This window comes from Lacerta agilis, chromosome 16 (genome assembly GCF_009819535.1).
Source record: "Lacerta agilis isolate rLacAgi1 chromosome 16, rLacAgi1.pri, whole genome shotgun sequence".
Lineage (NCBI taxonomy): Eukaryota > Metazoa > Chordata > Lepidosauria > Squamata > Lacertidae > Lacerta > Lacerta agilis.
The window spans coordinates 21,034,059-21,050,165 of NC_046327.1; the positions used below are offsets into that span (position 1 = coordinate 21,034,059).

The following is a 16,107-nucleotide window of genomic DNA, read 5'->3' on the forward strand; positions in this document are numbered from 1 at the left end:
AGTTGTAGTACGACAACATCTGGAGAGCCAAGTTTGAGAAACACTGTGTGCTATTGCATTGGTGGAGGTAGACAAAGAGGGAGAGTTGACAAAGGGGTGCTGGGGGGAAAACAACACGCTAGGTTGTCATTAATAGTTTTGGATTCAAATGGTGTCTGGGTCGGCTGTTTGTGTGCTTTTGTATTTTATGATTTGATTTCCCATGGAGAATGGGGTGGAAGGCAGGGCTTTGTGTCATATATTGGATATGCCCGCAGGAACGGTGGGTGTCAAGTGTGAGAGTAGAACAGCATCCATTGTGTGCAGATACTGCCCTCCCGTTTTGCAGTCGTTGCCCCTGAGCAAGTCATTTCCAGAGCACTGAATTTTTATGGGGGGGTGAAATCATGGCTGTTGCTATGGGCCGTCTACAAATCCAGTGCAATGGCAACGAGAAATTGGCCAGGAGGGCAGAGACAGATTTCATATTACCGCCTGCAGGGCAGCCATCCAACCAGGAACAACAGGGCCTGCTGAGGCTAGGAGTCACCAGCTGTTGCCAAGGCAAGGGGAGAGAAGACGCCTCAGCCCCAGCCTGAGCACTAGGCCTTGATGGCTCCAGTGGCAGTAGCAGCAGATGAGCAGAGTTGGACCCCTAGGCATGCCTCTGCCCCACAACACGTGCAGTGGAGGGGCGGAACAGAAAATGGCTAAGTGGTCCATTTCTGCTTCTTTGCCAAAGCTGCCCTCCGCTCCTTCCCTGTGAGGAATGTTTTTCCTGAGTCATCACTTTCTCAGGAAGGAACAGGTGTGCTGTGTTTCCCCCCCCCCCGCCCCCTTTGCCAATTCCCCACTTCCTCCTCCTTTCCTGGGATACAAATATGAATTAATTATTTTAAAAAAAAACAAAGGGCATGTTAAAGATTCCACCCCCGCCTGGAGAAAACCGCTCCCTGTGAGATGACTGATTTCCAAAAGCCCCTTCAGTAGCCAGAAAACCGTAAGATAGCAATGACAGAAGGAAGCCCTTAGATTTGTGTACACGTGTCTGTAAATTGGTATATGCAGATTTGCACCTTATGAGCCTTTTTACTGGATTTTTAAATACTTAGCTGTACCAATGAAGGCAGGTATCTTCCCCGTGTGTCTGAACTGTGGGACAGGATTCAGAAAAGGGAAACCACTGGGCATAGGAGCCAATTCCTTGGGGCTGTGGGAGCTTCAGCCCCCACAATAAAATATTTGAGGGGGCTGGGCCCCCACAAAGTTGATGGGCATTCCCATTCAAATAGTGTGTGTGCACTTTGGCGTGATCGCGTATGCAGGGGCCCCCAAAATATATACCTGGGCCCCCAAAATATTTTATTCAAGTTGGCACCCCTGACACCGGGCAGAAAGTGTTAACCAACAAGCGACCCTGCCATCACCCCTCCAATGCCCCAATCTAGATTAAGGATGCTACAATTTTCTTGAAATTACAAGAAAGAAGACCTCCAACTAAACATCAGGAAGAACTGCTCAACAGTGGAACGGTTTCCTTCAGGAGGTTGTGGCCTTTCCTTCCTTGTCTGCCACAGACGCTTTTGCTGACATTCCTGGATTGCAGGGGGTTGGACTGGATGACCCCTCAGGGCCCCTTTCAACTCTACAATTCTATGGTTCTTGTTATGTATTGAAGTTCTCACCCTAGGCCACTAGGGGTGTGTGTATATAGTTCATTCTGCTGCAGTTTTCACTCAGGTCCGCATATGCAAAAGAGGGATTGTAAAGTGACGTTCAGGGATTGGTTAACTACAGAAAGTTGTTACTGTTGCTTTGTAGCTGAGTTCTATATAAGCAGGCTGCTGAGGCCTTCAGCTCACTTCTGTTCCAGCCTGAGAATAAACACGAGCTGTTTGGAAATTACTGTGTCATCTGCTGTGTCCACCCACAACTTAACAGTTCTATTATTTTAAAGAAAAGGAGAGGTCTCCTTTGATCCTGAGACTTCCTCACTGTGCTATTTAAGAGTTGTCAGGAGAATGATGGCCCTTGGACTGGATGGCCCTTGTGGTCTCTCCCAACTCTATGATTCTATGAAATCCTTGTGTTCTGTTGCTTGCAAACTGAGCAAGGAGGAAACAGAGGGGGCAAAGTGCTCAAGAGGGGGAAATGGGGGAGGAGGGTGCAGAGGAAGATGAGTCATGGGGTTACAGGGTGCGCTGGGGAAAGGGATCTAAAAAAGGGGTGCAGAGAGAAAAGGGGGCAAGGGAAACGAGGGTAAGTGTGTGCCAGGGGGGAATAAATGATAGTGGGGTGTGTTGTTGTACCTTGCTGTGGTGCACCTGCGGGGTGAAACTAAGAAAAAGCGAATTGGGTGTGAAGAGAGGTCGGAAGCACCTGTGGAGATGCCGAGAAAGGCGAGGAGGGGATTAACCGAGACCCTGGCAGGGGGAAAAAAGGAAACGCTCAGAAATGCAGCGAGGCGCCTCCGTCCGAGTTCATGAAATGCAAAGGCGGCGGCCCTCGGCATGTATATCATGCATGTAAATCTCTCCCTGCTCCGGGCAGCGGGATGTTTGGGGAGGGGGAAGGGGGCGAAGGAGGGAGGCGGGCTGCGAGAGGAGGGGCGATTTTGCGGCAGGAAGAGGAGCTGCCGCTGCTCCCGGGAGCCTGCAGCCGGGAAATCCTCCTTCGCTTGCACACACTCGCAAAAAATACACACACCCTCAGCTTGCCCGGGCGGCGATCCTTGCTTAGCCGGTGGTGGAGAAGGAGGAGGTCCCCTTTGCTCGCTAGGAAGGCTTGGTTGATGGCGCTGCAGCCGGGAGTCTGGGAGGTAAGAGTTTCCTTCCTCGCCGCCACCATCCTCCTCCTCGCCTCTTCCATTCATTGCTGGTTTGCACAGCCCCAGCAGCTGCGGGGTCCGGCCGGGCTGCGACGCCGCAAAGGGGAAGCGGAGTTTCCTCCTCGCCGCTGCTCCCCAAAGTGACGTTTGCTCATTGATTCGCAAGCAGGTACCCGCCGCGCGCGCTTCCTTTTGCGCCGAAACCGCTGCGTGAGAGCTGCCTGCAGAGCAAGGCGTAGGGCAAAAACTTTCCCCTGCAGCCAGGGTGGGCGGTGATCGGCCTCGGGGGCTCCCATCCGAGGCCGAGAGATTGCTCATGGGAAGCGGGGACTCGGTTCGCCCAGAAGAAACGGCCGGGCGGGCGCCCCTCGCTCCCTTGCGCGTGGACGGAATGGGCAACGCGAGAAACGCCAAATTCCTGAAAGAGTCCTGCAGGACTTCGACGTTTTCTCTCCGCGCATTTTGCGTGGGTGGTTTGCTCCGCGACGCTTACACACGTGTTGCGTCGTCCCCCCCCCCTCCCCCAGCTGCTTCACTCTCTTCTGAGGTTCGCGAGGCGAGCGTTGAACAACAGTAAGCGAGGTAGCCTTTTGTTAGCTGCTTCCAGGGGGTTGCATTGAACTGAATGCAATGCGACGCATTTAATGAAACGCGCCCGGCAGAGCAGATGGCTGGCTGAAAGAAGTTGCCGGGCATTTCTTCCCAGTAAGTTACTGTACTGGCAACGTTGCAAAGGTTGGCATGGTTCGTCTGTGTTCCAGTGGCAAGGTTTTCCTTGGGTGAGCGGGGCAGATGTATTTCCTCCGAAGCACGTGGCTTGCTAAAAAGCAAAGGGAAAAAGCTCTAGCGCTGCCCAGACGTCTGACTGGACCTTGATCTTTCCAATATCCTGTGCTTTAAAAACCAGATTCCTCGTAAGCTGTATAAAAGACGAGAGGGAGTTTTACGGAAAAGCTGTGAAAGTCCAGACTGTAATTAGATATGGTGCAATAACCATAAATATTCCACATTTCTTTCAACTTGGCAGTGTTCCTGATCTTTCCCCATCTGCATGTTGCAGGATTGCAGAATACAGTATACAAGTTTTATTTGCTTTCTTCCCCTTGATGTTTCTAGACCGCAACCCCACTCTCAGTGCCCTGGAAGGAAGTCCCATTGAACTCAATGGGTTTTATTTATGTTACTGGATCACAGTTCCCTTTTTAAGTTACTGATTTCCTTGACTCTTCAGCTAGTAGTGCTGCTTGTCAGCTTAACATTTTGCAACTGCGAGTACAAACATTGTTAGCATTTATTAATTACTAAAGAACCATATTTTCAATGTTTTGCTAGGCCTTTATTAAGTGTGTGCCCCAGAAAGGCAAATAAGTGCACGCTTGGGTCGTGAACGGAATCCGTGCAGGAGGCATGTTTGCAACCCGCAACGTTCGCAACCCGCACCACTGCGTATGCGCATGATGCAATTCGGTACTTCTGCGCATGCGCAAAGCACAATTTGGTGCTTCTGCGCATGTGCGAGCGTCGAAACCCGGAAGTAACCCATTCTGGTACTTCCAGGTTCGGTGCGTCCGTATCCAGCAGCGAGCACAACCCGCAGTGAGCTCAACCCGAGGTATGACTGTAGAGCCCACCGTGCGTGGATTTCCTGTAGGGGCATGATACACCTGTTATTGCTACCTCTCTGAGACGGCAATAAGGGGGAGGAGGGTCAAACACTTGACAGGCCACAGGGCACGCCTAGTGGGCTGCATTTAGGTTGGGGAATCACAAGCTGCAAATCTTTTGTTACTGATCTTAAACAGAGGACTCAGCTATACAGCTGCAAATAAAATGTTTTAAGTGTGTCATAAAGTGCATTTATACAAATGTGACACTCGATGGCAATGGTGAGCTATGACAAATTCAATATATTTTTCAAACCGTTTTTAAAAAAAGCATTTTCACAACGTTTTTTAATATGTGTGTAGATTCCACCAGAGTGTTTTGAAGTCAGTGCAGTGATCCCAGGGAATTACCCCCCCCCCCCGGCTGATTGTGATCCAACTGAAACTTAAGTACACTTGGATTCCATTGATTTCATATCATAGAATCATAAGGTTGGAAGGAATTCTAAGGATTATCTTGTCCAGCCCCCTGCAATGCAGGAATATACAGCTGTCCCATATGGGGGTTGAACCTGCAACCTTGGCGTTATCAGCACGATGCTCTTACCAACTGAGCTAAACATGCCGGAAGATACGGAGAGTTCAGCAGGTACTTAAATCTCCCATGGACATTTGCTTAAGAAGGATTTTACTCCCATGTGTTAAGATTCAGAGGATACCTGGATAATTGACTGCAGTTTGTTTCTTGACTTTAGATGGCAATCCCCATTGAACACAGGGGGACATTTTTTTCTGGATAACACATACAGAGAACTGCACTGCTAATTTCCTACATTGTGGAACTGGTCCAAATAAAGTTGGTCCTGCTTCAGTCCCTTTGAAATCAGTGGGACTTGGTTGATTTCAGTGGGGCATAATTGCAATTATTACCTGTAGTGATAAATAACAATTTAAATGTTGCTGAAAATATAATACATGGGATCACTAATTGTAAATTATTTACAGTGACAAAAATGTGTCCAACTTGACTGACATTCCATGACAGAGTATTCTGGTACCATACCTGGAAATATAATGTGTTGGCTTGATATGCAGCTGTTGTTGCTTCATACAGTGTCTTCCATTGTATGCAGTGGTAGAACTGTGTTACTTTTCTCACCATGGGCGAGAAAACTTGAGCATCCTTTAGGAAGTTTTCCTGTACTGGGCCCATTGAAATCAGTGGGGTTGCACAGAGTGGTAACTCTCATTGATTTCAGCGGGTCTTGTGCAAAAAAACTTTTGGAGGAATTGTGCTTACACTAACTACGGTAATATAGTGCCAAACCTGTGGTATTGACTGATCATTTACTTTGCAAAACTTCATTCGTTTTCATGCCAACTTTTCAATATTTGAATAATAGCTATTAATAAATATATGTTTTGTAGGTGACTTAGAATAGATTCTCAGTTTGGATAATTTCTGCAGGAGGAAAGCTTTAATGAAACTGCAGAAACAAAAATGTAACTTACATCTCCATTGCATATTACCCATTGTATGAGCCATATTTTAAAGCTCAGCATACATTTACATTTAAAGCATGGGTTTCATTATATTCCCAGCTCCAAAATAGCCTGATTATGCAGATTTGGCACAAAGATGATGCCAGTTAAAATGTAAGTCGGCCAGGAAAAGTAACATTTAACACTGATAGGGGTAGGGAGCAATCAGTATCTGAGCTGTTAGTATAGAAAATCAGTGTATATGTTTTTACTGGGCCTGCAAGAGTGATTCATCGCTGATGGGATTGGGAACGATATGAAAAGTTAAAATTGTAATGAAATGACACTTTGAACAGGGTGGCTACTACAGAAGTGATACAGTAGTTAATGTTGCATAGAAGGCTGAAGTGTTGAGTAGTTATTTGCTGCCATAGTTAATTGGAACCACCAACCACCCATGTAGAAAAGCACTGTATATCTGAGTGTTAGAAGCTGGGGATGTTTAGAGGATTCCCTGCTTATGAGTTCCTAGAGCTGGGTTGGATAGCCAGTGGCAGTGTTAGAAACTCAGATATATAAACTGGACACCAAATGGCTCCTTAAACCAAGGTTACAGTCGCCAAAACGAAATGTAGAGTTGCCGTTTTTCGGCAAGACGCCTCCAATGCCTTATTTTTCAAATAATGGACTGACTGATTGCTTATCAGTTAAACATCTGACTTGTTCAGACGACAACCTTGAGCTGGGTTAAGAACGTGGAGAACTTAAAGAAGAAAAGTCACTTTATCCAGCGAAAGCCCACATCTATATTGGCCTATACCTACCTCTTTTTCTTGATGGTGACATGGACCATTTGTATCAAAGGAATATTCTTCACAGCTGTGAGCAGTGCGGTGAGGTGGGGTAAGTGAAGACAAGCTACAACAATTAACTATAATGTTGTGTACTGCTCCTCCTCAGGCTGCACAGAAAAAGCATTTTGGTTCCTGAAATTCATTGTGATTGTGCAAATAAAATATAACCAGATAGAATTCTACAGGAAGGGGTATTAGTGTGTTAAAACAGTCAAGATCCAGTGATTCCCACGCATGCACCTCCACATGTCAGTCGCCATCCTGGTACCCAGGCATTTTTAACTTGGTTGCAAGTGGCCGATAATCAGGGGCAAAATGTGCCTGGCTGATTTCGAACACTGCCTGTGGCCCTCCAGATGTTGATGGACTACAACTTCCACCATCCCTGACCATTGGTTATGGCCGATGGGAGTTGGGAGTCCAACAACATCTGGAGGCCCATGTTTTAGCCACCCCGGTTTAGAAGCATCTGGCTGAGTACTGCTAAGAAACCAACTTTCCTCTGTTGGGGAGCCCCACAGGTTGGCATCAAAGAGAGTTATTTGTGCTTTAATCCCATGGAAATCGATAGAACAAATTAGTTTAGTTGAGGTGTGAGGGATCTGCGGCCTGAGGGCCTAACTGCGGCCTAACTTCAGGTAGCCCTTTGGAATCATCTGCATCCTAAATTGGGAATCCGAGGAGCCAGCAGGCTAGTGTTGCGGTTTGCAGAAGGAGGTTGAAGGCGAGAGGACGGGCCTTTCTTGAGGCTATCCACTTCGTTAATGTCTCAGCTGAGTCTCTTGCTTCACTTAGGTGCCACCTCGCTCATTAACTCACTGCTTGGCTTTAGGCACTGGCAAGATCCTGCACAGTGGTTATCAACACTAGGGTAATGTATGCAAAGCACTTTGCAAACTTAGCAAAAGCTGCTTCTCAATGGTGTTCTTATCGATTGTTGTTGTTGTTCAGTCGTTCAGTCGTGTCCTACTCTTCGTGACCCCATGGACCAGAGCACGCCAGGCACGCCTATCCTTCACTGCCTCTCGCAGTTTGGCCAAACTCATGTTAGTAGCTTCGAGACCACTGTCCAACCATCTCATCCTCTGTCGTCCCCTTCTCCATGTGCCCTCCATCTTTCCCAACATCAGGGTCTTTTCTAGGGAGTCTTCTCTTCTCCTGAGGTGGCCAAAGTACTGGAGCCTTAACTTCAGGATCTGTCCTTCTAGTGAGCACTCAGGGCTGATTTCCTTAAGAATGGATAGGTTTGATCTTCTTGCAGTCCATGGGACTCTCAAGAGTCTCCTCCAGCACCATAATTCAAAAGCATCAATTCTTTGGCGATCAGCCTTCTTTATTGATTACCGGTACATTTACACTTTTCCTCAAAGGAGTTCAAGGTACCCCACCTGCTTTATCATCAACAATGACCCAGTGAGGAATATCAGGCTGAGAGAGTGGCTAATCCAAGAGGTGGCATTCAACATAAGTTTTACTCAGAACAGACCTGTTGAAATAAATGAACCTAACTGAGTGACATTCATTAATTTCAGTGGGTGCGCTCTGAGCAAAACTTAGTTGCATGCCAGCCAGAGTTTCCCAGTGACCTTCATGAGGGTGTGGAGATTCAAACCCAGGTTTCCAAAGTCTTAATCCAGTGGTTAAAATTAGAATCAAAGAATTGTAGAGTTGGAGGGGACCCTGAGGATCATCTAGTCTAACCCTCTGCAATTCAGGAATATGCAGCAGTCCCATATGGGGATTGAACCTGCAACCATGGCGTTATCAGCACCACACTCTAACCAACTGAGCTATCCAGGTTCTCAAACTTTTTTCTCTAGCCCACACTTTCAGAATAAAAATTTTGCTCTCAGCAGGCCAATTTATTTATTTTATTGATAAGAAATACATTCGAAAACAAAAAGAAACAACTTCTGACAAATTGAATACATTTGACTGGATATACAGCATGCGTGGTCCGAGTAGCAATAAATCTGGCTTAGTAACTTGCTATTCAACTGGTCACCTGTGGTGAGTGACAATTGCCCCCAGGCAAATAGGCAGGGAAGCTTTACAAAAGTTGGTTCCTTTTTCTGTTTGAGGCACAAATGACTAACATGGTGTGGGTGTGAGTGGGCTGGTAACAACTTTCGCTGGCATGTCATTTTGAGGATTTATTTCCAAGGCTGCAGTAAATCCTGTATTAAATGAATTTTTTTAACTGTCGGACATCATAGAACTGGAGAAAAAGGATTAGAAGGGGAATTTTTCCTTAAATGGGTGTGTTTCTCATGGGGTCCTTACAATGTCAGCTGCCTGTTTCCATTGTCGTAGAAGTGGACAACATAGAAGTTATGACAAAGACAGCTGATGTTCAAAACTTGATGGATTGATAACCATCATTTGTTTGCATTCTGTCTTGATCTTCCATTTGTTAACTTTCTGTAATTTCAGATACACTCACTTTAATGATCTTGTCTTATGGTGTATGCAGTTAACTAAAACTCAGGAGTTGTTATGTCTTCTTCCCCCACAGGGTGAGCCCAGCTTCCATCTGCCTTCATAATATGATATGTGCACACGTCATTTGTATCAAACACTGATGTAGTCATTAGTTTTTTTCCTTGACCCATGCTTCCACTCATACATTTGCACCATTTATTCATCACGTTTAACACACACACAGAGAGCAATTTGTTTTGTAAAAGTTGAAAAACCATTGTATTGTTGGCATCTGTCTGTCTCAGGGAGACAATGAAAGAGCACGCCTTCGGGGGTAGAGTCAAACCATTGGAGAGTTATAGCGCCTGCTATGACTGTAGAGACCAATACAGGAGAGACATGTTTCATTGTAGCTGGGGCAGATGAAGGCATCCGGTTTTGCTGCTAAATGTGAACCATGGTGCTGCTTCTCTCTGTGGTCTTCCCAGGGATCATTCCTCCTCTGGTCATGGCTGTGGATACACAACTTGACTGCCTTGTCTCCAAACACTACAATTGTCTTCATGGGATTCCCATACGGCTGGATTAATGTAATGTTGCTAGCCTTCATGTCACATTTCATGTCCTTGGGGATCCCGCCATCCCCCTTACTGTGTACATGACCAAGCCAGCATAGACATTGCTGAGACACAAGTGTTTAAATGCTGGGAACGTGGGCTTGGAAGAGCACATCTTTGTTTCATATTCAGTTTTTCATGACGTCATAGGTTCCAGCCAATTAGTGCTGTGCACATTGAGCTTTTCCTCTGGACACATGGAACCAGTTTTTTCTGTGCTCAGTTACCTTGATAAGATTTCTTCCCATGGGCATCTTGTTGGCCATTGTGGTGCTAGACTCAATGAGCCTTTCAACTGATCCAGCAGTACTCATATGTTATGTTCTTAATATACTGTAGAAGGAAATATTGTGTATCCTCTAGGCAGAGACTTGGAAAGGACTTCAGCTCCCTAGTTGGCAACTAATTATGCTGTATTATTAGAAGATGGGCCTACGTTTTAAAACTATTTCCAAATAGATATTGGAGACGTCAAGCTTCAGGCCACTTAACTTCAGAATAATTGTATTAATGAGTGGAACTAATTCCAAATAGATAATTATCTGTCTGCCTGTCTCTCTATCCTTTAGTTGTCTTGTGTCGTTTGATTGCTCAGTTGAAACAGATGTTAATTACCCTTTCTTTTCTTTTTTGCCCCTTCTCTTTCTTTGTGCGTTCAGTAACAATACATTTTTCAATTAATCATCATCAGATTTTTTGATTAGCAGTGTGGCTAGTTTTTAAAATGAGGGCAATTAACATTTTCCATTATAATCCTTTTGTCTTCTTCTTTCTGATCCAATTACTAGAATGAAAAGAGAATTTTGATCCTGCTAGGGGCGGCAGCATTCAGGGATCTAAAACAATTAACTGCTGTACCGTGAACTAAGAGCCATAATTTGGGGGAGGGGGTCTGGAAAAAGCAAACATGGAACATTTTTAGAGGATTTTATCTTTCCACACTTTAGTGTAGTTATCTTCATACAAATTTTGACATTTATTTGATATCCAGATCCCCAGATACTTAACTTTATTTTTTATTACTAGCCCTGTCTTTTCTTGAAGAGATTTTTTGTCAAATTTTTTATTTTTGGCATATTTATTTTCAGCCCCATAATTTCCCCATATTTCCTAATTACCTCTATTGCGGCTGTTAAACTTTGTTCAGGGTCTTCAGTCGTAATTATTAGATCATCCACAAAGGCTTTTATTTTGTAGACTTTTGTTCCAATCCGTATCCCTTTTATATTTTCATTTTTTCTGATACTGTGGAGTAGAGGTTCTATTGCTAGTATGAATAGCAGGGGCGACAAAGGACACCCCTGCCTGGTTCCTTTTGAGATGGAGATGTTTTCTGTTATGTTACCATTTATTAACAATCTGGCTGTCTGTTTTTCATATATTGCCTCTATTCCTTTTATAAATTTTACTCCAAAATTCATTATTTCCAATTGCTTCTTCATGTAGGTCCAGGACACATTATCAAATGCCTTTTCGGCATTGAGTAGTAATAGGGCAGAGAGTTATATTTAATCAATATAAATTCATACGTACTGAACTTAGGGCTGTAGACTAGCTCTTGCAGTGTGGTCCTTTGCTTGGACAAAGCACACAGAGCAAGGCCGATAGTGGACAGAAAGAAAGAAGCAGGAAAAATAGCCATACAACACAAACATCCCTGCTACACCCCCCTCCACAAAAAGAAGAAGAAACCACTTTTAAAAACCGAGTACACCTTTTATATTGATCAGCAATGGCAACAGGGAGCTGGACATTTCCACTGAGTTTTCCATGAATTTTACTATTTGTGTGGGTAGATTCACATAGACTATGAATTACCATAATCTTTTTTGGGGAGGAATGGGCAACGGGGAACACTTTGTGTATCAGTTGCTTGCCATACAGGGAACTTTGGCACTCTTCCCGCACTGGTTTGACAAAACAGGTGATGCTTTTGATTTCATCGCTGCTGTTCCTATTACTCTAATCATAATGCCAGAGACTCTGTGAACCTTATGTAAAGTCGGAAATGCATGCACAAAGGTCCAAGCAGGAGCTACAGCAGGGACACAGACATGGCAAAGTGTCGTCCATCTTAATCCAACATGGCTGCTCTACTGTCTTCATAAAACATACCATAACTGCTGGGTGTGATGGAGGTTATGCAGGCTTAGCAGGGCTCACATACCCTCCAATATTCCTCAGATGAAAATAGGGACATCCAGTGCTATTTTTTTGTAGGAAAAGATGTGCAGAAACACACCGTGAACGCCTCTCTTGTTCCCTTAGAATGGCAAAGGCGCCTACCTGAGAGGTGCTGGGACTGAGTTCCAGTGAGTTCTGGCTGGAAAAAATGCCCTGGAGATGTCCTATTCCATACCCTCCAACATTTCTCCAATGAAAATAGGGATGTCCCAAGGAAAAACGGGACATTCCAGGATCAAATCAGAAACCAGGAAAGCTTCTGCAACCCAGGACTGTTCCTGGAAAATAGGGACACTTGAAGGGCGTGGGCTGAGATTAACACACAGTGTGTCTTTGTGTAAGTACTCATAGTGCTCATTAGTGATATGTCTGGTTACTGTTCGATGTTTTTTAAGCCATAGAGAAATTGGCTTCTTTTGTAGCAGACAGTGATACTTATGTTTGTCAAGTTCCTGTTTGATTCATGCTGAAACTATTTCTTCCGTTGCCCAACCCATTCCTATGTGCTCTTTACTTTTTCCACTATATTTGCAAAGGCGGTGTGACCAGGTCATAGAATGAATCTCATACCCCAGATATATGAAACTTATCTCCAGATGGACAATAGGCATTGTATATTCTAGGATACTTATTGTTAAGGCCATAGCTGTGGAATGTGTAAAAAACAAAACAAAAAAAACAGCCTGAACACCTTGAACACAGTCCAGAAAAAGTCAAGCGCTTGGAGGTCCCAGTGATCTCAGTGGAGAAGCGAAACACCTGCTTTAGTTTTCCCTGTTTTTTGGGAAGAAGAAGAAGAGTTTGGATTTGATATCCCGCTTTATCACTATCCGAAGGAGTCTCAAAGCGGCTAACATTCTCCTTTCCCTTCCTCCCCCACAACAAATAATCTGTGAGGTGAGTGGGGCTGAGAGACTTCAGAGAAGTGTGACTAGCCCAAGGTCACCCAGCAGCTGCATGTGGAGGAGTGGAGACGCGAACCCGGTTCACCAGATTACGAGTCTACCACTCTTAACCACTACACCACACTGGCTAAGGGTCTTCCAGCATGAGATTTGTCGTTGGGAGAGGTAAGAAGCAAAGAGATGCAACAGGCATGAAAAATCAGGGAATTGCTGTGCAGGGCCAGCTCTACTGTTAGGCAGAGTGAGGTGGCCACTTCAGGCAGAAGATACTGAGGGGCGGAGAACGGACAGAGCTGTAAGTGCTGTGCAGTCTGTCCTGCGCCCCCTAAGCTCGCCTGCTGCCCTCTTTGTCCCATCACCAGTGTTGTAGTAAGAGTCACTTGCTAGTCTGGTTGGCTTTTGTACATAGAACAAGGTATGTGCTACCTTGCTTTTTGATTCAGGTAGCAACATGTCTTGGGGCAGCCCTGACTGTGTGTTACAAGAGAAAGGAGCCATGTGTTATGTGAATTATCTCCTTAGTATCTATAATATCTTACCTAGTTACAGCCTGTGATTGGGGGGGGGAACACCTCAACAAAATGCTGCCATTTTTAGTGGCAGCCTTATGTTCTCTGTAATGTGTACTTTTTTTGGCCTAAGATTAGGCCAAAGGCTTCATAGGAAAAGTGGATTTCCCATGCATGCAGAGCTCTGGGTGCCGTTCCTGAGGTTTCCTTTGAGAATTTTGAGTAATGGGTTTCCCGTTATGAATTAAAGGACATACTCCTGTATGCAGACTCTGAGTCCTGTTTCTTGAACATGGCATAGTGTGATGGAATGTGGGAAACTGGCTAGGGACATACACATAGTTAAGAATGCCAGTTTAGGTTTACGTTTCATGCATCTGATGGACTGTGGTCCACGAAAGCTTATGCCGAGGATTTGTTACCTCTTTAAAGTGCCGCACGAACCTTTGCTGTGTGTGCTTAATGGTTCTCCCTCTGAATTCAATAGGACTTTAAAGTGATTAACGCTGAATGGATTGTGCCACATGAAATATATGTTGTGAAAAAGCAATGTAAGCAAACAACCATTCTAGTTAAGGCATAATGCAGTTTTTCATGCCACAGGCTGAGACACCTGTGCAGGTATCTGCATGGGGGACGGTGGGGCAGGGCTTATTACTGGAATTTAGTGAACTATCTGACACTGTATCAAGAGAAGAAGCAGTTCAGAGTCCTACAGAATTGTAGATTTGGAAGAGACTATGGGGATCATCAAGTCCAACCCCCTGTAGTTCAGGAATCTTTCACCCAACATGGGGCTCAAACCCATGACCCTGAGATTAAGAGTCTCGCGCTCTTCCAACTGAGCTATCTGTGTGGGAACTCTGCAAGCAGCAGCTAAACGAAGGAATTGCTCAGTTCCTGTTTTAGGGCCAGGTCAGCCAGGTGGGTCCTGTTGCCAGGCAAGGGAGGGTTTGTGTGACAATACCCAAGAGGGAAGCATTCATGCTACAGTTATTTTTAATATCTGTACATTGTAAGATGAGCCCTACTGAAACAGACTAAAAGGCCTTCTAGTCCAGCTTCCTGTTTTCACAGTGGCCAACCAAATCGATAGACCTGTGTGTAACTGCAGAATGTATGGAAGTGTCCCCATATCCTGAGGGCAGCTCCACACTTCCATCTGTGGGTGCTGTCATTTCCTTCAGCAATCCCATATAGTGTTAATGACAGGCGCTCAGGCATCTTTGAGCGTTCACGTTGGGGAGGATGCCTGGCATATTCAAATAGGTACTTGCACAACTATCCTCTGTTGCTTATGGGGTTTTCTTTGAGGGGGTCGGGCACCCCAGAAAGTACAATAAGTTTGTGAAGGTGGGGAGGGGCAGAAATTCAGAAAGTTTTAGAGGAGTGGCATGGTGTAAAGAGCTTCCTCAAATTTCCGTGTATAAAATTAATAGCAGCGATGTGTTCTTTCTTTCCAGGTAGCTCAGTTGCACAACAGGGCAAATTGTTAAGAGCCGCTACACGGAGTGCAAAATGAACAGCGAAGCTCAACATACAAGATGCAGAGGGCAGTCCAAGTGAAGCAAGTGGGCTTGAAAATGTCTGCGTGTAGTGATTTTGTGGAACACATCTGGAAGCCGGGCTCCTGCAAAAACTGCTTCTGCCCCAGACACTTCCACCAGCTGCAGGCGCCACCCCTGGACCTGGGAGGTAGCTGTGGCCTCTCGCAGGATCTGCATGGAACCAGAGCCAAAGCTGAGCCTACGGCTCTGGAGGATGACGGAGTAGTTTCCTTGCCTTACTCCAAGCCAACAATTGCCGTAAAACCGACGATGATAAACTCGGATGTTGCCGATGTGTGGGCGGATGGGAACCTGAGTGCCGAAATCCCACAGGTAATGATTAACAAGGGATATGGTGTGTTTTACAAGTTTCTTCTGTTGTAAAAAAAAAAATATGTATTTGACGTAGAACAGTACTGGTATTTGTTATGACACAATTCCTGTAATTTTTCTTCATTTGCGGTAGCAAAGGAAGGTTCTGTTGTCCATGGCTTGAGATTCTACTGCTTGTTGGTAACATAGGAAACCCTTGCAGAATTTCTGGGTGTGTTCCTAGGTTCTTAGTGGGCAACATCCTCTTGGGTTTCAGAGAAAGCCAGAAAGCTTTGCATGCTTCCTCCAGGGTGAGCTCACCTGTGAACCTCCAAATATTATTGGTCTACAAATCCCAGTCCCATCTCTGGCCTTTCTGTCTGGGGCTGCTGGGAGTGGGGAGTCCTGCAACATCTGATCAGCCACAGGTTAGCCATCCCTGACTTACTTTCATACAAAACCCTTGCCAGCTGTCATGTTATCCTTTGGATCCAGGTGAGCCCCGCTGCTGTCCAGACTGACACGAGCAAGTTTTCACCAGCCCTCTTCTAGGCATCAGAACTTTCTGTCCCTAGCTGCTTGTGAGAGTCATTCAACTTCTCTCAGGCATCTTCAGCCTGGACTTTATTCCCTCAGGAAATGCAGCAGTGCCTGCCTCCCAAATCCAACATCCCTTGAGATAGGTGAATAGAACTTGAATAGGAACAGCACTGCTGTAGAGAGTTGGGCAGCCAAGAATCAACCAGCCCTCCTTATGTCATCACCCCTTAACTACACAACAATCCAAACACCAGGTGCTGGGCTTGTGGTCAGAGGATCTACTGCTTCTTGTGACTTCTAGGGATCCTAACCCACAGGACGCTAGG

General features: G+C 45.4%; 1 protein-coding gene across 1 annotated transcript in view; it reads left to right on the forward strand.

Moving 5' to 3' along the window:
* The first annotated feature begins 2,694 nt into the window (after positions 1-2,694).
* The window catches only part of PRAG1 (PEAK1 related, kinase-activating pseudokinase 1), a 49,337-nt gene continuing 35,924 nt past the window's right edge, over positions 2,695-16,107 (forward strand). Inside the window, exons 1-2 of the mRNA XM_033173043.1 lie at positions 2,695-2,797; positions 14,846-15,262. Coding sequence (XP_033028934.1) covers positions 14,927-15,262 — 336 coding nt within the window. The 5' untranslated portion in view covers positions 2,695-2,797; positions 14,846-14,926. The remainder of the gene's footprint in view (positions 2,798-14,845; positions 15,263-16,107) is intronic.